The sequence below is a fragment of the Dendropsophus ebraccatus genome, chromosome 2 (genome assembly GCF_027789765.1).
Source record: "Dendropsophus ebraccatus isolate aDenEbr1 chromosome 2, aDenEbr1.pat, whole genome shotgun sequence".
NCBI lineage: Eukaryota > Metazoa > Chordata > Amphibia > Anura > Hylidae > Dendropsophus > Dendropsophus ebraccatus.
Window position 1 is genome coordinate 150,841,871 of NC_091455.1, and position 23,854 is coordinate 150,865,724.

The 23,854-nt window shown below is 44.9% G+C and overlaps 1 protein-coding gene across 4 annotated transcripts in view; it reads left to right on the plus strand.

The window, feature by feature from the left end:
• The window catches only part of DDC (dopa decarboxylase), a 101,536-nt gene that overhangs the window by 53,676 nt on the left and 24,006 nt on the right, over window positions 1-23,854 (plus strand). For 3 of the 4 annotated variants that reach the window (XM_069958524.1, XM_069958523.1, XM_069958525.1), the window contains exons 11-12: window positions 18,648-18,667; window positions 21,104-21,202. In XM_069958524.1, the coding sequence (XP_069814625.1) occupies window positions 18,648-18,667; window positions 21,104-21,202 (119 nt within the window). Of the gene's footprint in view, window positions 1-617; window positions 1,480-18,647; window positions 18,668-21,103; window positions 21,203-23,854 lie in introns of those variants that run through there. The other variant, XM_069958526.1, reaches the window with a different exon arrangement.

The following is a 23,854-nucleotide window of genomic DNA, read 5'->3' on the forward strand; positions in this document are numbered from 1 at the left end:
TGCATAGGACGTCCGTATTCCTATTGACTTCAATGCATTGCCCTGCAGTCAGTTAAATCACAGCAATAACAGATTTTTTTTAAATATCAAAATCGGCCGCCTTTTCTCTATTTTTGATGTTGTGTGAACATAGCGTGGTTTTACCATTTTTTGTTACCAGTATTTTTAACATGATATCTAAATAAAAATCCAATTTTTTTACGGAGCTGTGAACTGAACATTTTTACTTTGGACTTTCCGGGTGGCGGCCCACATTATATATCCGCGTTGCTCCTGCTCGGGTGTACCATATTTACTGGACAAATGTGAACAGTGAGCTGATGTTTTTTACATTTTGAAGAGCACAATAAAAACCCATTGAAATAAATGGGGAGTTTGACTGATCTGCTAGTTTGACACTGAATTGTTGTGGAGGGCTAAAAGCTGGTGTGAACCTAGCCTAAATCTTATAGAAATTACTTCAACTACCTCTTCTTCTCTGACCCACAAAAAGTGCAGTCTTGAATCAATTTCATTATAGAACTTTTTAGACGCTATTTAAGGTCTTGTTATAACAACAGATTTGTTGTTTTTGTATGATATTCTTGACTACAATTTTTATGTCTCCTATTTTTCAGTACAACTCCTGAAACAGCCACATATTCTTTTGATGAACGCACATGTCAATTTACATTTAACATATCAGTATATTCAGAATCTCCAAATCATCATTATGTTCTTACATACTCATTGCTCTCCCTCTAAGGCAGCAAAGGAAAGCAAACATGGTATAAATAGATATGGATATGTTTCATCAGGAATTCAGTCAGATGCTTCAGGAGAGCAAAAATACAATTATTTGCTTCATGGGGCATGGGACAGGAAGAGACCTAGGGCCTAAGATGTGTGAGTTAAAAATACACTCACCTCAGATTATTGTATACCAGTGTATTCCATTACTGTGTACTATAACCTATGTTTAATATAAAGCACATAATAACTCAATCATGAGAAAAACTTATAAGACAGTAATGCAATTATTTTATTGCTGTAAAACAAGCAGAAATTCTGTAGGATTTGCCTGGTCAGTGTCTTTATGACCCTTTATAGTTGAAACCAAGATAATTGAGAACAAGAAACTAGGCTTAATGTTATAATTTAAAGTGAAGAATTCAGTATACATGATAGAAAATCACACCAAATTTCCATTGGTCAAGCACAGCTGCAGACACAAAGGCTATAATTTAATGCCATCCAAACCCTCACCAAGCCTACATTATGCCTCACTGGCAGAAAAAGTGTTAGAACAAAAGGGTCATTAGAGACTGACTATTCAATGCAGCATTCAATTAAAGCTCATTAAATGCTCTCTCAGCTAAACTAACCTGGATCTACCATATGATTAAGATAATTGTAGGTCAATGAGTAATATGTAATATTCTCTCCAACAAACCTTGGTTGTTTATGATGAGGATGTGTTCAGTTCTGTATTTTTATTTTTTTTTCATATTATTCTTCGGTTTTAACCCCTTGCCTCCGCAGCCTGTTTTGGCCTTAATGACCAGGCTCATTTTTTAAAATCTGACCTGTCTCACTTTATGCTCTTATAGCTCAGTGATGCTTTAACGTATGCTAGCGATTCTGAGATTGTTTTTTTTTGTCACATATGGCACTTTATATTAGTGGCAAAATTTGGTCACTACTTTGTGTGTTTTTTGTGAAAAACATCAAAATATCATGAAAAATTTTAAAATTTTGCATTTTATGAACTTCTGAAATTCTCTGCTTCTAAAAAAGGAAGTCATAGCACATAAATTAGTTACTAAATCACATTACCAATATGTCCTCTTTATTCTGGCATAATTTGGGAAACATATTTTACTTTTTTAGGCTGTTATGGGGCTTAGAAATTTATTAGCAAATCACATTTTGTGAAAGTTTCCAAAACTGATTTTTTTTTAGGGACCAGTTCTTTTTTTAAGTTGATTTAGGAGGCTTGTATGCTGTAAAACCCCATAAGTGACCCCATTTTGGAAACTAGACACCTTAAAGAATTAATCTAGGGGTATAATGAGCATTTTAACCCTACAGGGGCTGGAGGAAAGTATTCACAATTAGGCCTTAAAGAAATCGAAAATTTTAATTTTCCAATAATATATATGTTTAGATTAAAGTTTCTCCTTTCCAAAAGGAACATGAGAGAATCTGCACCCCACAATTTGTAACACAGGTTCTCTTGAGTACAACGGTACCTCATATGTGGGCGTAAACCACTGTATGGGCACACAGCGGGGCTCAGAAGGGAAGGAGCGCCAATTAGCATTTTCAGTTCAGATTTTGCTGAAGAAGTTTCTGAGCGCCAGGTGCGTTTGTAGTGCCCCTGTAGTGTCCGCAGAAGAGAACCCCCCCATAAGTCACCTCATTTTGGAAAGTGCACCCCTCAAAGAATTCATCTTGGGGTGTGGTGACCATTTTGACCCCACAGGTATTAGAGGAAAGTATTTAAAATTAGACAGTAAAAATGAAAAACTCGAATTTTTCCAATAATATGTTCGTTTAGTTTAAAATTTCTCAATTTCACAAGGAACATGAGAGAATCCGCACCCCAAAATTTGTAACGCAGGTTCTCCTGAGTACAACGGTACCCCATATGGGGGCATAAACCACTGTATGGGCACACAGGAGGGCTCAGAAGGAAGGGAGCGCCAATTAGCATTTTCAGTTCAGATTTTGCTGAAGAAGTTTCTGAGCGCCAGGTGCGTTTGTAGTGCCCCTGTAGTGTCAGCAGAGAGAAACCCCCCCATAAGTCACCCCATTTTGGAAAGTGCACCCCTCAAAGAATTCATCTTGGGGTGTGTTGACCATTTTGACCCCACAGGTATTAGAGGAAAGTATTCAAAATAAGACAGTAAAATTGAAAAACTTGAATTTTTCCAATAATATGTTTGTTTAGTTTGAAATTTCTCAATTTCACTAGGAACAGGGGAGAAGCTGCATGCCCAAATCTGTAACGCAGGTTCCCCTGAGTAGAACGGTACCCCATATGTGGGCATAAACCACTGTATGGGCACCCAGCCGGGCTCAGAAGGGAAGGAGCGCCAATTAGCATTTTCAGTGCAGATTTTTCCGAAGAAGTTTCTGAGCCCCAGGTGCGTTTGCTGAGCCCCTGTAGTGTCCGCAGAAGAGAACCCCCCCAAAAGTCACCCCATTTAGGAAAGTACACCCCTCAAAGAATTCATCTTGGGGTGCAGTGAGCGGTTTGACCGCACAGGTATTAGAGGAAAGTATTCAACATAAGACAGTAAAAATGAAAAACTCGAATTTTTTCCAATATATGTTCGTTTAGTTTAAAATTTCTCAATTTCACGAGGAATGGGAGAAAAAATGTACCCCAAAATCTGTAACGCAGGTTCTCCTGAGTACAACGGTACCCCATATGGGGGCATAAACCACTGTATGGGCACACAGCGGGGCTCAGAAGGAAGGGAGCGCCAATTTGCTGGAGCAAAACCGCAGCTAGTAATGGTTATTAGAATAGCGCAGTTACTAAAATACAAAAAAAAAATGAGACTACAGGTAATGTGGGGTGGTTACGGATAATCTGCGGTGGTTACGGGCAACCTGAGGTGGTTACAGGTAATCTGGGGTGGTTACAGACAACGTGGGGTGGTTACGGGCAACGTGGGGTGGTTACGGATAAACTGAAGTGCTTATAGGTAATCTGGGATGGGAACCTGTAACGTGCGGTGGTCGGGGGCAACGTGCGGTGGTCGGGGGCAACGTGTGGTGGTCGGGGGCAACGTGCGGTGGTCGGGGGCAACGTGCGGTGGTCGGGGGCAACGTGCGGTGGTCGGGGGCAACGTGTGGTGGTCGGGGGCAACGTGCGGTGGTCGGGGGCAACGTGCGGTGGTCGGAGGCAACGTGTGGTGGTCGGAAGCAACGTGTGGTGGTCGGGGGCAACGTGTGATGGTCGGGGGCAACGTGTGGTGGTCGGGGGCAACGTGTGGTGGTCGGGGGCAACGTGTGGTGGTCGGGGGCAACGTGCGGTGGTCAGAGGCAACGTATGGTGGTCGGGGGCAACGTGCGGTGGTCAGAGGCAACGTGCGGTGGTCAGAGGCAATCTGGGGGGAATTACATGTGATTAGGGGCAACCTGGGGGGGTTACAGACAATCTGCGGTGGTTACGGATAAACGGAAGTGCTTATAGGTAATCAGGGGTGGGTACATGTAATTTTGGGTGGTTACGGCAATCTGGAGGGGGTCACTGGCAACGTGTGTGAGTTAGAGGCAACGTGCAGTGGTTACAGGCAACGTGCGGTGGTTACGGGCAACGTGCGGTGGTTATGGGCAACGTGCGGTGGTTAGTGGCAACGTGCGGTGGTTAGTGGCAACGTGCGGTGGTTATGGGCAACGTGCGGTGGTTAGTGGCAACGTGCGGTGGTTAGTGGCAACGTGCGGTGGTTATGGGCAACGTGCGGTGGTTAGTGGCAACGTGCGGTGGTTAGTGGCAACGTGCGGTGGTTAGTGGCAACGTGCGGTGGTTAGTGGCAACGTGCGGTGGTTAGTGGCAACGTGCGGTGGTTATGGGCAACGTGCGGTGGTTATGGGCAATGTGCGGTGGTTATGGGCAACGTGCGGTGGTTAGGGGTAATCTGGGAGTAAACTGCAATTATTACTATAATAAAAAGTGTGTGTTTTATTTTTTTGTATGTTTTTCACTTTTTGTACTTTATACATTAATTATCACTGTATTACTATGGTTACTGTGATATTTTCTATCACAGTAATCATAGTTCAGTGACAGAGACCAAATTGGTCTCTGTCACTTTAAATTTTCAGAGCTAACTGCTTCTGGAGCGCATGCGCACTTCAGAATCAGCCTGGACGTCGAGGAGGACGGAGCTCCGTGGATCAGGTAACGTATGTGGGGAAGGGGGGGTGACTGGGGGACGGGGGTGACTGGGGGGGTGGGGGGCGACTTGGGGGGGGGCACGGTGACACTTTTTATCTCCTGTCACCAATGATTTATGGTGACAGGGGATAAAAAGTGCCGGCAGCACTGGGAACAGGCGATCGGCGGTATATAGTATATACCGCCGATCGCCTGCTCCGGGACCACACGGGGGGGTCCCCGATCACTGCCCCATGCTCTCCGCTACCTCCGGTGGCGGAGAGCATGGGGCTTTGATCATTATTTTATATCCATCCCTGCGAACAAACATCGCAGGGATGGGGGCGGCCATCTTGGATCTGATGGCCGCCCGGGTACGGGGATCTGGGGTCTGATCGGGGGGCTGATCTGGGGTCTGAGGGGACATTTTTCATCTCCCCCCACCGTGGATTCACGGTGGGGGGAGATGAAAGCTATCGGTGGCGCCGGTAATGCCCGGTACCGGCGGATCGCCGCTAAAGAGGTAGTAGCGGCGATCCGCCGGTATCGGAGGACGAGGGGAGGTGGGCCGGGGGACACACTGTTAGTGGCGGTGGGGGGAGGCAGCGTTCTGCAGCCTCCCCCCGCCGCCCGATCGGCGGGGGACACTGAATCTCCCCATAGACGCTGCGGTCGCATTGACCGCGGCGTTTATGGGGTTAACTGCCCGGGGGGGAGCGCGGCTCCCCTCCGGGCAGTGGCAGCAGGAGGATGCTGTGTGACACAGCCTCCTCCTGCTGCCCGATCTCACCCAGGGACAGAGGGGGGAGGCAGGGAAAGCATGACGTCCAGGGACGTCATGATGCATTCTGCCACTGCTTTTCATGACGTCCCTGGACGTCATATTGGGGGAAGGGGTTAAAAATGAGGCTCAGAAATGCCACCTGTTCTGTTTATAAAACTCTCCAATATGGGCAATATCATACTAAATTTATTACTGCCCATTTTTATTAAGCCAGCAGTGATTCTTTGTTTTAGTGGCTTATTGTGCCCCGACACACATACAGGGAAAGTAAAGTATGGCATGCATAGATTTAGATGAGATTCCTACATGGTATTTTGGTCAGTATTTTTAGCCAAAGCCAGGGATGGAAACGAACAACACAGAGACCAACTTCTGATTTTAATCCAAATATTCAGATCACTGCAATTTGTTTTGTTCAGGCCTATTAGTGAGATAGCAATATTGTGTTGCTTTCTAAATTTTTACCACTTTTTACTGTTTTGCTCAGAGGGTCTATCCCAAGACTACAATTACCACCCATCTACATGATAGGCAATAAGTGATCGATGGGGATTCTACTGCTGTATCCCCACCAATAACAAGTATGGGGGTCCTGAGTACCCTTGTATGAGTAAAGCAGCAGTCCATTCAAGGGGTCTGACAAGGATACCAGATAAGATTCTAGAATACAGTTCCTGACTGTCTTGACCAGTCCCATAGTATGTTAATAAAGCCCCTGTCCAGTGTACTTACTGGTTCCTTTCCCAAAAGAAGCATTCAGGACCCCCATTTTCATGATTAGTTGCTGTTACTCACTAATCACTTGTGTATCCTATGATAGAAGAGGAACACAAAACACAAAAACAAAAGGCTCAATCTAGTTTAACATAGTCTATGGATCAACAAAATCTATATCAAACATCCGACCAGCGAAGCACAAACCTTATATAGTTGTGCTTCTATGTAGGTACGCCAAACCAGAGAGTATAGTGGGCATCACCCTATAACCTGAGTGCTAAACCAATGCATATAAGAAACACAGAAGGACTATGAAGAAAAAGCATATGCACAAAAAGGTAGCACATCAAGAAAAAAAAAACAATACACAAAATATATATACAAAGGAGCAATAAACCTAGGGAGACAAGTCCTAAATGCCACTCAACATTAAAAACACTAAAATGTCATTCATGGTCCGGCTGGCGTCCCAGCCCGGACTCAACACCCTACCTGACCCTGGACACAGCACATGAGTAAAATGCAAGAAAAAAATCCCCCAAACTATTACAAAAATAATGGGTAATGCAGTGACTAATAATGAAAATAAAAAGTGTACTGAAAACAATATCACCATGTGCAGTCCAGTAGATGAAAGGATTGGTCCGGTGGGAGCAGCGAAAACACCCCACGCATTCCGCCGTACCCAGCTTCCTCAGGAATGTGTTTTGTATATATTTTGTGTATTGTTTGGCTATTCAAATAAAGATTTTTTTTCTTGATGTGCTACCTTTTTGTGCAAATGCTTTTTCTTCATAGTTCTCCTATGTAGGTACAACTCTACATATAACTTGTATGAGGGAACAACATATGATCCACTGCCAGACCATGGCCCAGACCACTACCACCACTCGTCTACAGTGTATGGATTAATCAGACTAGAACAACCAGGAAACCTCACATGTCTGGCGCAGTAATCCAAAACATGAGCCAAATACCTATATAATTGAGTACAATTTATTCCATGTATAGGACACTGATACTTTGTGTCAGTGCAGCGCCGATCATTGTTCTTATATATCGAATAAATTTTAACTTTATTCTGAATGTAAGTGCGATTATGGTAATACTTAGTCTGTAAACAGTATATTTTTTAATTGTTTTTTTTTTTCCTTTTCTTAGTACAACTTTAAAAATAAAAACTAAACTTTTTTTTGCCACCATATTCTGGCAGCTATAATTGTTGTTTAAAGGTTTTTTTTTTTTGCAGAACAAGCTGTACTTATTATTATTACCTGTGATACCTTTTGATTGTTTTATTCTACTGCTATATACTATACAATGTCAGTGTTACACTGAAAGTTAAACTGTGAGACCCAGCCATGATTTGTCCACTCCCCCCTTCCCCTTTAGATACTATGGTGAGTACTGTCTTGCGGCATCTGACTGCCGAGACTGGCGCCATCACTGGTCATGACAAACCTAGTGCTTTAAGACACTGCACATCACTATACACCACAGGGTTAATATCTTTTTATTCTTTGTTTTAAGTACATAGGTTGAACAAAAATAGCTATTTTGGAACTGTCCTTTGGCGTTGTTTTACACTGTTCAACAAATGGCTTAAAGGAAACCTGTCACCTCCCGTGCCGGGGTGACAGGCTTCCAACCCCCTGTTAGATCCCCCTATACTTACCCCATTGCGCCAGGTCCCGCTTCCTGAGCCGGTCGGGTGACTGAGATTTCGGCGCCCGAAGCCCGGCGCAATCGCTCACAGGAGAGTCCGATGCCCATAGAGAATGACGGAGCATCGGACTCCCCATTCATTCTCTATGAGCATCTGACTCTCCTGTAAGCGCGCACGCTGGGCTTTGGGCGATGAAATCTCCCGAAGTCACCCGACCGGCTCAGGAAGGGAGACCCGGCGCAATGGGGTAAGTATAGGGGGATCTAACAGGGGGTTGGGAACCTGTCACCCCGGCACAGGGGGTGACAGGTCCTCTTTGAATACAGGGTTAATTTTTTAGTATGGATGATTAGGGATGCAAAAACACCAATAAAGCGTAAACTATAAAATATTTTGACCATTTAGTTTTAGTTAGCTTAGGTCATGATTAGGGATGAGTGAACTGTCAGACTTTTGGTCCGACGGCATCTTCGCTCAATTACTATGCAATTCCCGGGTGCACAGTTGCGATCCCGGGAATTTGCGGGCAGGATCTTCAGGGAATTCAAGATACATTCCCTGGATTTCCAGGGAATGTATCTTGAACTCCCTGGAAGATCCCGGCCGCAGATTCCCAGTAGCACAACTATGCACCCGGGATCGCAGGCATAGTAATTGAGCGAAGATGCCGTCGGACCAAAAGTCCGAAAGTTCCGCTCATCTTTAGTCATGATAAGAATTTTTGCAATATACATTAATAAGCTAAAAATGAACAGTTTTTTAAATACATGAAGCTGAATGTCCTGTCAGCTCTCTGTCTGCCTGTGTTATTTCTGCATTCCTTCTGAACACGCCCCTCCCTGGGAATCCTTGCTGAGTGTACCAACTCTGACAGCAGCATCAGATAACAGCCCTGACACAGAGAGAAACAAAACCTCCTCCCACACTTCCTAGCAGCACGTTCTCCCCCCCTCCCCTCACAGGGGAGGAGCTGGATGGAGGGACAAGTACCCAGTGCTTCAACCAGAGGGGACATGCCAGCCATGACTCCAATGTACTGCATGAGGGAGAGTGGGTGAGTCACTGAGGGGAGGACTACAAGTCCCAGCACAACACAGCTGTAGTCCTTCCATAGTACATATAACACTAACTACATATAACAATCAGATGTCTGTAGCAGGTGCCCCCACCTCCATGGCTAACATTATCCTACAGTGTTATGAGAGCAGATGACTGTATCTAATCCCACTGTGTGTGATACCATCTGCTGTGGCTCTGTATCTAATCTTACTGAGTCATACTGTATGATGGGGCTCTTTCTGATCCCACTGTGTGTGATACCATCTGCTAAGGTGCTGGTCAGTGAATGGAGGGTCCCAGCCAGGGAGATGAGGGAGATGAGGGAGGAGGCAACGCCCACATTCTTCTGAGCCAAACAAATGGGGATATCTCAACAAGAGCACACACTACCAACTCAGTTTAGGGCTCTTTTTAAAGGGTAACACGTGGTCTTTTTATTTAAGGAATTTCATTTTTTTGGCAACTTAAATTATAGTTACACTTTAACCCTTACAGAAACGGGCGAATTAAAATTTTTGCATTTTCGTTTTTTCCTCCTTTTCCTCCCTTTTAAGGCCATAGGACTTGCATTTTTTCACCTAGAAACCCACATGAGCCCTTATTATTTGCGCCACTAATTGTACTTTGCAAAGACAGGTGGAATTTTTGCATAAAGTACACTGCGAAACCAGAAAAAAATTAAATGTGTGGTAAAATTTAAAAAAAAAAAAAAAAACGCATTTCTTTTATTTGTTTTTTTTTTAGTTTTTACGCCGCTCGCCCTGGGGTAAAACTGAGATGTTATAAATGTTCCTCAAGGCGTTACGATTACAACGATATGTAACATGTATAACTTTTATTTTATGTGATGGCCTGTAAAAATTCAAACCATTGGTAACAAATATATGTTCATTAAAATCGCTCTATTCCCATTGATTGCGTATGTTTATTACAATTTTTCTGGATTTGATGCGACCAAAAATGCGCAATATTGCACTTTGGGATTTTTTTTACGCTTACGCCATTTACCGTGCAAGATCAGGAATTACGCACGCGGCGATAACAAACATGTTTATTTATTTATTTTTAGTCACAACATGGAAAAAGGGGGGTGATTCAAACTTTTTTTGATAACAACACTTTTTTTTTTTATACTCTTACACTTATACTAGAAGCCGCCCTAGGGGACTTCTAGTATAAGTACTCTGATCTCTCATTGATACTAATACAGGATAGATCGATGAGATAGGCACTTTGATTGTTTCTGGTTACTGCAGCCGGAAGCAATCGAGTGCTGAGCCGGGATTAGCACCATTACAGCGCTGAGCCCGGACAGAGGAGGATGTGTGAATCGCTCCTCCGGGACAACATCCTTGCATCCGATTACTTTATTAGCGGGCACGGCGATCGGACCGTGCCCGCTAATAGCCGCAGTCCCGGACTACATGCTGCACAGGGTCGCCTAAGGGTTAAGTAAACTTTTTATTCTGTTTTGTTCCATAATAAAACATTATGCAGGGGAGAATTAGAGTTTGTGGTGTTTTTTTTTTCAACTTTCTAAAACCTTGTGTAATTTTTTTTTGTTTCTTTATTTTTTGTATCACTGTGGGACATGATTTTGTGTAGTCAGTGTACCATGTCTGTAAGTGCTACGTAAACAGGAAGCCTGTTAGGCCTTGCCTTAGGCAACACTTAAAATAGGCTCTAGTACATGGCAGAGCTGGGGGCCCTTGATAGGCCCAGCTGCCATGGCAGCGCTTTGGCACCCCATAAAATTCTTAAAGTCTATAAATGCACTTACGTGTTATGGCCAATACTGTCAGAGGGTTAAAGGGGTTATCCAGCAAAAATCTTTTTCTTTCAATCAACTGATATCTGTAAGTTATATAGATTTGTAATTTACTTCCATTAAAAAATCTCAAGTCTTCCCATACTTATTATGTGCTGTATATCATGCAGGAAATGTTGTTTAATTTTCAGTCTGACACAGTGCTGTCTGCTGACATCTCTGGCCGAGACAGGAACTCTGTTCCTTCGTGGCTACCTGCACTAACCCTGCCACATAATAGTCTTAACCCCTTAAGGACCGGGGCAATTTAGATTTTTGCGTTTTTGTTTTTTCCTCCTTGTGCATAAAAGGCCATAGCAGTTGCATTTTTTCACTTAGAAACCCACATGAGCCCTTATTTTTTGCGTCACTAGTTGTACTTTGCAATGACAAGCTGAATTTATGCATAAAGTACACTGCAAAAGCAGGAAAAAATTCAATGTGTGGTGAAATTGAAAAAAAACCAACACATTTTGTGTTTTTAGTGGATATGTGTTTTTACGCCGTTCGCCCTGGGGTAAAACTGACTTGTTATATATGTTCCACAAGTCGTTACGATTAAAACGATATATAACATGTATAACTTTTCTTGTATCTGATGGCCTGTAAAAAATTAAAACCATTGTTTACAAATATACGTTCCTTAAAATTGCTCCATTCCCAGGCTTATAGCGCTTTTATCCTTTGGTCTATGGGGCTCTATGAGGTGTCATTTTTTGCGCCATGATGTGTTCTTTCTATCGGTACCTTGATTGCGCATATACGACTTTTTGATCGCTTTTTATTAACATTTTTCTGGATTTGATGCAACCAAAAATGCGCAATTTTGCAGTTTGGGATTTTTTTGCTCTTACGTCGTTAAATGTGCAAGATCAGGAATGTGATTAATTAATAGATTGGGCGATTACTTTTGTTTATTTATTTATTTATTTTCTTTTATTAATAACCTGGGAAAAGGGGGGTGATTCTGACTTTTATTAGGGGAGGGGGCTTTTTATTAATAACAACACTTTTTTTTTTTACTTTTACACTTATACTAGAAGCCCCCCTGGGGGACTTCTAGTATAAGTGCTTTGATCTCTCATAGAGATCTCTGCAGCATAGATATGCTGCAGAGATCCATGAGATAGGCACTCGTTTGCTTTCGGCTGCTGGAGCCGGAAGTAAACAAGTGCTGAGCCGGGGACGGTGCCATCTTGGAGCGGTCCCCGGCCGGCTTCAGTAACGGAGATCGCTCCTCCGGGACAACGTCCCGGAGGAGCGATCTCCCCACTAGACACCAGGGATGACGCTGCAAACGGTAATCGGATGCAGCTGTCAACTTTGACAGCTGCATTCGATTACTGTATTAGCGGGCACGGCGATCGGACCGTGCCCACTAATACCTGCGTTCCCGGGCTACAAGCGGCACCCGGGACCGCCGCAGTTCAGAGTGTGGCCGCCACGCGGCCCCGTTCTGAACGTCCTTAACGACCACAGGGCGTAAATATACGCCCGTGGTCGTTAAGGGGTTAAAATATATCTTAATTGGGATACTATCAGGAATATTATAACATCTTAAAGTGTCACTGTCGTATTTTTTATTTTTTGCAAAAATCGATAGTTTAGGCGATTTTAAGAAACTTTGTAATTTGGTTCACTAGGCAAATATGCCATTATCTGCATTTAAAAATACTTTTCCCAGGTCACCCCTCCCTCCTCTCTCTCATCCACTGCTCATTATCAGGAAATCTCAACTCTTTTACATCACTTGAGCCCTGTGTAACCTATGGAGGGGGGAGGAGGGAGGTTAGTCGGCAGCAGAGAGCAGAGAACAAAGGATTACACAGCAAGACCTGTGTGAAAGCCCGTATTCAGAGGTCAGTGCTGACTTCAGAGTAGATAGCCCGGTGATGTAGCTGGAAATTAACTCTTTGTTGCCCTTTTTTGGTGCCTCGTCTCCCTCCACCCCTCCCCTCTCCATAAGAGAACAATGAAGACGGGGGGAGAGTTTCAAACTGCTTTTTCATCATAAAAAGGCATTTTTAGGCTAATAAACCCCCCAAACACAAAGTTTCTTAAAATCGCCTGTACTATTGATTTCTAGAAAAAAAGGGTCATTCACGCGTCCGCAGAATTCTGTCTGTACACGGATGGTGATCTGCACACTGGACCTCAAAGCTACCAGTATAATAATTTAATATGATTTCGGAAGCACCTAAATAGTTTAAAAGTTTGCGCTAGTGTACTGACACAGCCACGTGGATATCTACAACATCAAATATGCAGCAGAACCTGAACATGTGATTGGAACATGTGGTTTTGGACTCAGTACTAGCTGGTATATATGTTTTTATGCTGTCCCTAAGACTAGAGATGAGCGAACTTCCTAAAAGTTTGTTCCGACCGGATTTCTTCGGATTTCATAGTTTAAAGCTTCTATATGATATGATGATATATTTTGTTGAATTTAGGGCTCTACATGTCAGTAACATCATTATCTTTTCAATATCTCAAAGTCAATTTTTTTTTTTTTAGACTTCAATATTCACCATTACAGGGTCTGTGCAGGAAAAAGGTCACAAATGCAGTGAAGGAGCAGCAGTAGTCATTGGAGGCCAGTGGAGGTCCACCAATAGTCATTTAAGGCCAGTACAGGAGCAGCAGTAGTCAACATGGAGGCCAGGCAGGAGCAACAGTAGTCAACATGGAGTCCAGTACAGGAGCAACAGTAGTCAACATGGAGGCCAGTACAGCAGCAACAGTAGTCAACATGGAGGCCAGTACAGGAGCAACAGTAGTCAACATGGAGGCCAGGGCAGGAGCAACAGTAGTCAACATGGAGGCCAGGCAGGAGCAACAGTAGTCAACATGGAGGCCAGGCAGGAGCAACAGTGTCAACTTGGAGGCCAGGCAGGAGCAAAAGTAGTCAACATGGAGGCCAGGGCAGGAGCAACAGTAGTCAACATGGAGGTCAGTACAGGAGCAACAGTAGTCAACATGGAGGAAAGGCAGGAGCAACAGTAGTCAACATGGAGGCCAGTGAAGGCTTAGCAGTAGCCAACATGGAGGCCAGTGAAGGGTCAGCAATAGCCAACACGGAGGCCAGGGCAGGAGCCACATTAGTCGACATGGAGGCCAGTGAAGAACCAACAGTAGCCAACATGGAGGCCAGGGCAGGAGCGACAGTAACCAACATGGAGTCAAGTACAGGAGCAACAGTAGTCAACATGGGGGCCAGTGAAGGCCCAGCAGTAGCCAACATGGAGTCCAGGGCAGGAGCGGCAGTAGTCAACATGGAGGCCAGTGAAGGCCCAGCAGTAGCCAACATGGAGGCCAGGGCAGGGGTGGCAGTAGTCAACATGGAGGCCAGTGAAGGCCCAGCAGTAGCCAACATGGAGGCCAGGGCAGGGGTGGCAGTAGTCAACATGGAGGCCAGTGAAGGCCCAGCAGTAGCTAACATGGAGGCCAGGGCAGGAGCGGCAGTAGTCAACATGGAGGCCAGTGAAGGCCCAGCAGTAGCCAACATGGAGGCCAGGGCAGGGGCGGCAGTAGTCAACATGGAGGCCAGTGAAGGCCCAGCAGTAGCCAACATGGAGGCCAGGTCAGGAGCGGCAGTAGTCAACATTGAGACCAGGGCAGGAGTAGCAGTTGTAATGGGGTGACATGAGCAGCGGAAGCAGAGTAATGAGGTCCATGGACAGGTAAGAGGTAGCAGGGCAGCAGCTGCCTCAGCAGGAATGGTGGGATGACCAGTAAGGTCTAGTTCACATATAGGCCATAATAGATGCAGAAAAGGTCCTACATCTTGGTGACAACATGACCAAATCCTACTCTGTGGTATCAGGAGCAGGTGTCACAAAGTCCTTATCTATCCATGTGGCGTTCATTTTGATGAAAGTCAGACGTTCCACACTATCACAGGACAATCTGGTTCCCCTGGGACTGACAATATGACCTGCTGCGCTGAAAACTCACTCGGATGACACACTGCTGGCCGGACAGGAGAGTATGTCCAAAGCAAATTCAGCGAGTTGTGGCCATACATCTAATTTTCCCACCGAGTAGTCCAGGGGTTCCGGCATGTTAGGTGGCAACGTAGAGTCCAAAACCCCCTGGTTTGAGGTGTGCCGCCATGTCCTGCTGCTATGCCGGTGCTCCTGTTACCCCGACCTGTGGCTGCATGAAAGCGTTCATCATGAACATCAGGCTCAGACTGGTGCTGCTGCTCATGCCACCCAAGGTACTAGAGGAGGATGTGGAGGAGGAGCGCTGCTGGTGTGGCCCTGGTGGGAATGGCGTGAATGAGAGCGCCGTGTTCCAAAGGCTGCCACTAACTGTGCACCCAGCTCCTCTCTATAATAATTCATTTTTTCCTCCCGTTGGGAAAGGTGAATGAATTTACACAGCTTGTTGCTATACTGTGGGTGTGGTCAGCCAGAAGTCGCCGCGTTGACGAATCCTTTGCAAGCGTGGGTCAGACCGAAAGCATATCAACATGCGCTTAGCCATTTCCACCAGAGAGTGGTAAGTAGTCCCCGCCACCGTCTCCACAGCATACTGCCAATGGGTACTGCCTCCATCCTACTCATAGCCCTGCATATCCTCCTCTGGCCCCCTCTGGTCTGGCAGGAAGGCTTATCTCCTTCTCCTCCACCCGTCTGCCCTAAGAGTTCCTGTGCATTCAGGTCCTCCTCCTCCTCAACTTCCTCTCCCTCCTCCTCCACCAAGCCTTCCTCCAGCGACCCAGGCTGCGACAGTGGCAAGACCTGTTCTCCTTCGCCACTGAGTTGCATGAGCATCAGCTCCAGTACATTAAGCATGGGTATGATGGCGCTCAGTCCTGTGTCTTGCCCACTGACCAGCAAGGTGGCCTCTTCAAAGGGTCGTAGCAAGCGGCAGGTGTCACGCATGAGCTGCCACTGCCTGAGCTTCAGGTTACACAGGGGAGTCGCCATGTCCGCATGCATCAAGAGGAAATCCATCAAGGCCTTCCTCTGCTCATAGAGCCGATCCAGCACGTGGAGGGTGGAGTTCCACCATGTGGCTACATCGCAAATGAAACGATGGTTGGGAAAACCATTCCTCCGCTGCAGGTCGAGGAGGATGTTGTAAGAGCGACTTGAATGGCTGAAATGGTTACACAGCTCTCGAGCCATTGACAGCACAGTCTGTAACTCAGATGTAGACTTAAGAAAATGTGTAACTATTAGGTTTAAAACATGTGCCATACACGGGGCGTGCCTCATACCTCTTCGATGCAGCGCGGAGAGAATGTTGCTCCCATTGTCACTCATCACCGCCCCAACTTTCAGATGGTGTGGAGTCAGCCACCAGAGGATTTCCGTCTCGAGCAGGCAGTGCAGCTCTTCCCCTGTGCGTCTCCTTTCCCCCAGGCAGGCTAGGTGCAGCACAGCGTGACACCTCGGTGCTACACCCAAGTGGTACAAGGGAGGACCACTGGCGGTTGAGGAGGCTTTGGACCTACTGGAGGAGGACCACGACACAGGAACCCTGCTGTGATAACGGGGTGGTGTCATCGCCCTTCCCTGGCCAAGTTGCTGGGGTTCCGCCGGCCATATTACATTTAGCCACTGAGCAGTAATGGACATATACTGCCCTTGCCCGTAATTACAGCTCCAGATGTCTGTGGTTAAATGTACATGTCTGCTCACTGAATGGCTCAGTGAGTGAACAACCTTTTCGCGAACATACCTATACATGGCCGGCATAGCTGTGTTGGTAAAGTAGTGTTGACTCAGCACCTTCCACCGTGGCTCCGCACAAAACATCACTTCAAGGAAAGGTGCTGTGTTAATCACTTTAAACGGCAGAGCCTGGAGCACCAGCAACTTAGCCAGGTGGGCGTTCAGCTTGACTGCTGCGGGATTGCTGGGTGCATATGTCTGCCTCTGGTATAGGGACTCCATAATGACAGGCTGCCTACTGCTAGCAACACAGGGGCCACCAGCTGAAGAAGGGAGTGAAGCCACACTCCCTTCCACAAAGGAGGTCTGACTGTGTGAAAGGCCCCGCTGACTACTGCTGCTTCCTGCTGCTGTTGACCGCGGGTCTGCCTGGGCCTGCTGTGACCCACTATCACCCTGTTTTTCCCAGGCGTAAAGGTGGTGGCACTTCATATGGGCAGCCATGGTGCTGGTGCCAGGATGGCAACTCTTGCCTCTTTTAATGTGTCTGTCGCACAGGCGACAGATGATCACATAGGTATCCTCCTGGCACTTTTTAAAAAACTGCCATACAGGCGAGGTGTAGAGTCTAGTGCTGACAGGCTGTGAGGATGGGCGGGGCGCTGCCGATACTAGGACCTGCAGTGGAGGAGGATTCCCCAGTGGTCATCTGCTTGTCCCGGCTACTCTTCAGACTTGTTATTTGACTACGGCTGCCTGTCTGCTTCTTAGTTGTGGCGGGCCTGCTGGCGGACGGATGGTTGACAAATCCGTCGAATAAGCTAACTCAGCTGCCCAGCCCTCTCTCGTCTACTGCCTACTGCTCTCCTGCCAGGCCTATCATGGGCCTGATATCGCCGCCGACACAGCTATGCCCTCCAGTTGATTGTCCCCTGTCTCATCGTCATCAAAGGCCTGCCACTGGACCCTCTTCCTGTGCTACTTCCTCTTCTGCCCCTTGAACCAGACTCTCTGCCCTCTGCCTAAAACCCTTTGTGAGGTGTCCTGCTACCACTGTGCCATGAATTTATATTCCAATTATGATTTCTACATTTGGTAGATGAGAACAGTATTTTCTGTAATACAGTCTAGCAGACATGCCACTTTAGTACTTGTATATCTGTATAGTAGTTTTATTCTACAGACATGCACAAGATATATATATATATATATATATATATATATATGTTTGTGTCTCAGGAAACCACGTATGTCATATACACTCTAGCAAGAGTGCCACTATAGTACTTGGATATCTGTATAGCAGTTTTTTGGTAGTTTTATTCTACAGACATGCACAAGAGATATATATTTGTGTCTCAGGAAACAACAAATGTAATATACACTCTCGCAAGGGTGCCACTATAGTATTTGGATATCTGTATAGCAGTTTTTTTTTTACTATTATACAGACATGCACTAGAGGTATATTTGACACTAAGGTTGAGAAAACTGTTTTCTGGCTTCTATTTTCTTTCTGGCGTTTTTGTTCTGTGCACCCTTTGCTCTCCTATGCCTAATCTATCTATCTATCTATCTATCTATCGCCCTCTCTATTTTTCCCTCTCAATCACTATATGTTTCTCCTCTCCACTTTCCTAATAATCTTTTTGTCTTTGCATTAGTTGAATATCTTCTGAGAACAGCAGCACAAGCAATTGCCAGCGTTTTGTCACTGAGGAGCTGTGAGAAGTAGTAATACTCTCCTTCCTCTCTCTCAGCAGCTCAAAAGCTATACCGACGTCACAGGGGGTGGGCTAGTGCAACATCCCTACTGATTGGATGTGTTCTGTGCATCATGGGAAAGCACTTTTCCTGCCCGGGACACTTCCTGGTTTCTACAATGGCGGCTGCCATTTTAGAAAGCAAGAAAAAAAAAATCGGAGCTGACTTCCATAAATCCGAATCCGATCGGACTCAGACTTTTTAGAAAATCGGACCCGGATCCCATACGGGGTGAATCGGTTCACTCATCTCTACCTAAGACCTGAGCATAGATTACCGTGTTAGTTTGGCGCACACATATAAAATGACTAATTTTTATTTGTATTAATTTTATTTTTAATTGTCTCTTTCAGGACTAGTGACAGACTACAGGGTAAGCAGTTAAAACAGTTTTTTTCCCATTTATTTTTATTTCATATAAAGTTCAATCTCAAAAAAGACACAGAAATCCCCACATAGGAATCACAACATCATTAAAGCATTAAATATTACCCCCCCCCCCCCCCAGTACCCTTCCCAAAGCACAAAATGGCCCCAACTTATTTTCCCCCTATTTCACTGCGGACCATATTTTAATAAACCTACTACAGGTCCTTGCTGATATCTTCTTCACTGTACATTCCTCATAAATCCTGATTTTCCCCACCAAGCTTTTCCATTCCCCATGGTTTGGAACATCCCTGTTAAACCATTCTCTTGAATATAATTTGCTAGAGTTCCGATCACACGTGCCGGCGGCCGGGCGGGGAGTCATCCATCAGATAGAGTAAGGAAGCAGCAGGAGGGGGGAGCGGAGGGGGATGATGGCTGCAGTGATGAGCGGCTCCCCTGCGCGGCATCAGCGGCAGCGGCGAACTACTACTCTCCCCACCTGCTCATAGCATGCGCAGGTGATGGGAGAGTAGTAGCCGGATTAGATATCTGAGAGAGTAAGGAAGCAGCAGGAGGGGGATGATGGCTGCAGTGATGATCGGCACCCCTGCGCGGCATCAGCGGCGATCTCGGAGATATAACCCGGCTACTACTCTCCCATCACCTGCGCATGCTATGAGCAGGTGGGGAGAGTAGTAGTTCAGTAGTCCAGAGCGGCGGGCGTTTGGTAGCGGCGGTTCGGCGGGCTTACTGTTATGTACTGATTGCTTACATTTATGGAATACTTTGGGGAGCAAGGACACTTGCTCCCCAAAGTATTTCATAAATGTATTCAATCAAAAACACTGTATACTACATTTACATACACATCCATTGTAATTCCAATGGAGTGTCCAGCAGGGGCGCATTATATATAGAAGTCAATGGTACTCATTGACTTCTATATATAGTGCGCCCCCTGCTGGACACTCCATAGGAATTACACCTTTCGTCGTGACGTCACTGCTTCAGAGATAATTCTAACACTTCCTGATACACTAAATTAAGGGAAATAGCAGTATATGAGCATTTCCGATAATTAATGTACATTAGAAAATTGTATAACTTTCCATCAGTAATAACATATAAAAAATAAATTTTGGCCGGACTTCTCCTTTAACCATAGGAGCCTGCACATTCTGTTTCTTTGATGTGCGAGTGACTACAGATAATTTAATTTAATACCAACACCAAAGATGTAATCAACTGACAAATGAGAGATTTCTCATTCGTCAGCTGATTGCTGGCCTTTTACACAGGTTGATTATCGGCAGTGAGTGGTGCTGCCTGTCAGTAATTAGCTGTGTAAAAGGCCCGTGTAAAAGGACCCTATTTACCAAAGCTCACTTTTCCAGTCTCCCTCCACAGACCTGTATACAAAGTAGTCCTTCATTCACAGCAACAAAGATCTCACCAATAAATAGTGCTATGGGATCTAATTTACTGAACTTCCTTCACCATTGTTTCCACCAATTTATCAGTCTTAAAAGGGGTTATTCGGCACTCACCCTTTTTTTTTTTTTTTTTTTTTTGAGCAATCAAATGCAAGTTTATTTTCAAAATAAACAAAAGTAAGGGATGGCTACACAAAAGGGGGTAAATATAAACAATAAAACATTTTTACCAGTTTGGTGTTGATCTTGAAAAGCATGAAGTTCTGATTACATGTAAATGCATTAACAAATCACAATCATACAATATTGCGACATGTGAACAATGCAATAATCTTCTACATAAGGTTACTAAATAAAAGTCGATGAGGTCTCGCAATGTCCATTGACAAGTATGGTAAGCCAGTCCAACATGGACCCAACAAAACAGTTTTATAACTAAGCAAAATGAAATAGACAGAGCAGACTCTCATTCCACATACAGAGTTGGAAAGATTTTCCCAGGAGAGAAAAAAGGGGGGTTAGATAGATCAGTCCAAACCTCTGGACCTAAACTCGGGGTTTCGACAAAATCTAACCACTGTCTCCACACCTTGTAATGTTGTTGATCCGCATTGTTATGTGAATCAACTGCCATCAAGATGAGACAAACTCATCTCAGGAGTGACAGCCTGCTCAGCCCATCACTGGCTGAAATGGGGCAGCACCATGGCCAGTGATGGGCTGAGCTGGCTTGGTAATCCTGAAACAAGCTTGTCTCAGAAGTAATGGCAGCTAGAGACAGCTGGGCAACCAGCACACGATCAGTTCAGTCCTTGTGCCTTTTTAACATCACTAATGACATTTATGGAAGTTCAATAGAAACATTTGACATGTCTCTAAGACATTTCAGGGTGTTTGCAAAATCAGGGTTAAACACTGGAAACTGAAATACTGTACATGTTTACTGTGAGATTGTTTTGTTTACCGATTATAGAGTCTTTTTTTTCCCTTTTTTTATTGAAAAGCACTGGCAGATCCCATTGGGAAGAAGGTTTCGCTCTCTGAAACTGTGGTTTGTCTTAAGAATGTATGGTGTAAAAGGACTTCAGGATTACATACGAAAGGTAAAGAGATACAAAATTCGGAAATGGCTGGTTAAGGCCACCATTAACAGAAAATAAATGCCAGAGTTAAATTATTTTGGTGGTCTTTGTCTTAGGAACAATGACATACTAGCATACTGGCCTCAGCCATTATGCAAGTAAGCATGAAATGAGACTGCCAGAGTTTTTAAGAGATACTAAACTTAGAAATGATAAGGGTGAGCAGATGTTAAACTTGGCCATAATGTTTGTTAGTGTATAAAAATTTTGAAACGATTTCTGATACAATGTCCCGTAGAAATCTTGTTGATTTTCAATTCATCTGTTGATTGTTCTGCAAGTAAATGACTGAGGGGGCAGGGCTTAGCAAAGGGTTGAAATTAACCTGTTAAGGACCCATACCACATATGTCATGGTACGCCATGGCATCCCTAAGGAGATACAGAGAGAGCTCACAACATAAGCCCCCAGGCTCATTGACCATTTAAATGCAGCTGCTCCAACGTAGTATAGACCCCTTCTCCCTGTTCAGTAGCCCTATGTAGTGTAGACCCCCCTCCTTGTGCAGCAGCCCCATGTAGTATAGACCCCATTTTCTTTGGGCAGCTTCATGTAATATAGCGTTCACTCCCTATACAGTAGTCCCATGCAGTATAGCCACCCTTCCTTTGCGGAAGCATGAGGTAACACCCCCCCCCCAATGCAGCACCATGAAGTATAAAACTCCATCTCCATGTGCAGCCCCATGTAGTGTAGACCCCCCTCCCTGTGTGCAGCAGCCCCATGTAGTATTGCCCCCCCCCCTTTCTGTGCAGCAGCCCCATGTAGTAAGTATAGACTTCTCTATCTGTGCAGCAGCCCCATGTAGTATAGCCCCGATCTATCTGTGCAGCAGCCCAATGTAGTATAAACCCCCCCCCCATATAGTATAGGCCCCCATGTGTGTGTGGGTAATATATAGTCATCTATGACAACATTCCCCAGCAGCATCTCTTCCCTGGATCCCAAGTCAACAGTTTAATTCAGCTAACTTTCTGTCCTGACAGGCTGATTCACAGCTGCCAAAAGTTTCTGCTCCAGTGCGGTGGAGGCGCCTGCTTTCACTTCTCATCAGAGACATGTTTAAAAGCCCTGATATTGGTAACAAACTTGCCACGTGAGGAACATCTGCTGCCATAGGGGGGGGCTTTAAAAGTGGGGGCGTGGCCTTAATGGTAACCGGCGGCACACCGTGCCTCCTATTGTACGGGAGCTTGGGATAATGAAAGTCAGTGTGTGGGTACCTGCATGTGCTGGGCTTGGGGGCCCACACTCTGGTGGCCCGGATGTAAACAGCCCTTTCTTGCCTCATGATGCTCCCCCAGGGTTCTGCAGTGTTTTTGGCCCCCCCGCTAAACGTATCTGCCACCACCCAAGATACTGACTCGTCATTGCGGTGACTGCTCACTGAAGGGACAGTACCGTGGCCAGTGATTGGCTGAGCAGGCTGTCACTGCCGAGACAAGTCAGTCTTGGAAGTAGTGGAAGGAGCTTTTAGCGGGGTAGTCTTTAATGATCCTTGTGTTCGGCTAAAGACAGTACAGAGTAGAAAGCTTCTGCTGAAGCCAGCTGTCTTACAGCCAGATAGGAGAAGGGGGACATGACTGTTCTGCTGGGACATATGAAGAAGAATTTGAGTGTGTTAAGAAATTAGGAATAAGAGGAGTATTGCTGAGATTTTTTTTATTTATTTGCATTTTCCATATTAACTATTCATTTTACTCCCTTCCTAACCTAGACCTCTAGTACTGTAAATAATCATGAACAACATTTATTACATAATGTATTATATTAAAATACATGGCAAAATACAGTGGTGAATATTTCACGTACAAGAGAGCTATATGGCATTAAACAGTAAAACATTAAACTCGCTTTATAACTTATCTTTGACTCCCTCTAGTGTACATTATGGTAATAACAGTTTACTTTGCATGCATGAAACAATTTTGATGTGAAAGAAAATGCTTAGTATTTACAATTAGCATGTCACAGTTCACATATGTAAACTATTGCTTTGATAGCAATTCCTTAATGGAATTTTTGTATGCACATATATAACACAGTTTTTATCTAAAAAAAATTGTAATAAAATTGTCAGTACCTATAGCCAGTCAGTAGCAGTCATTTATTAGCTGCCTGTTTAGTACTGGCAGACTACTTCATAACTTAATGAAAACATGTCTACATATACAAGTATTTTGGTAACTTTAAATTCTTTAAGCCTGATTAAAGAGAGAGAAAAATAGTAATACAGATATATCTGTTCTCTCGCTCCTGAGCACCATTTTTGGGTGATTTAGAAGTCTCAGTACACCCTTTTATTTCAGAAATGAAAGGGAGAATGACATATCTGAATACCCCAGCAACTGATTGGTGAAGGTGCAGTGTCCCAGAACACGCAAGGACTACTACTCCTATTATGGCCATTTCTATTGCTGTGTCCATGCCTGTTCTGGTGAGTGTTTGCACTGCAACTGCTGCTGGTTTTCCCCTAGTATTCTCTGGTAATGTGCATTCTCATGTGTATTCTCATGTACTCCTGTGTAGTATTACATTGTACAGTGGTATGCAAGGCTGTTGATCACGTGACCGTGCCAGTGCCCTGTAACCATGGTTCCTCCAATGGCTGAC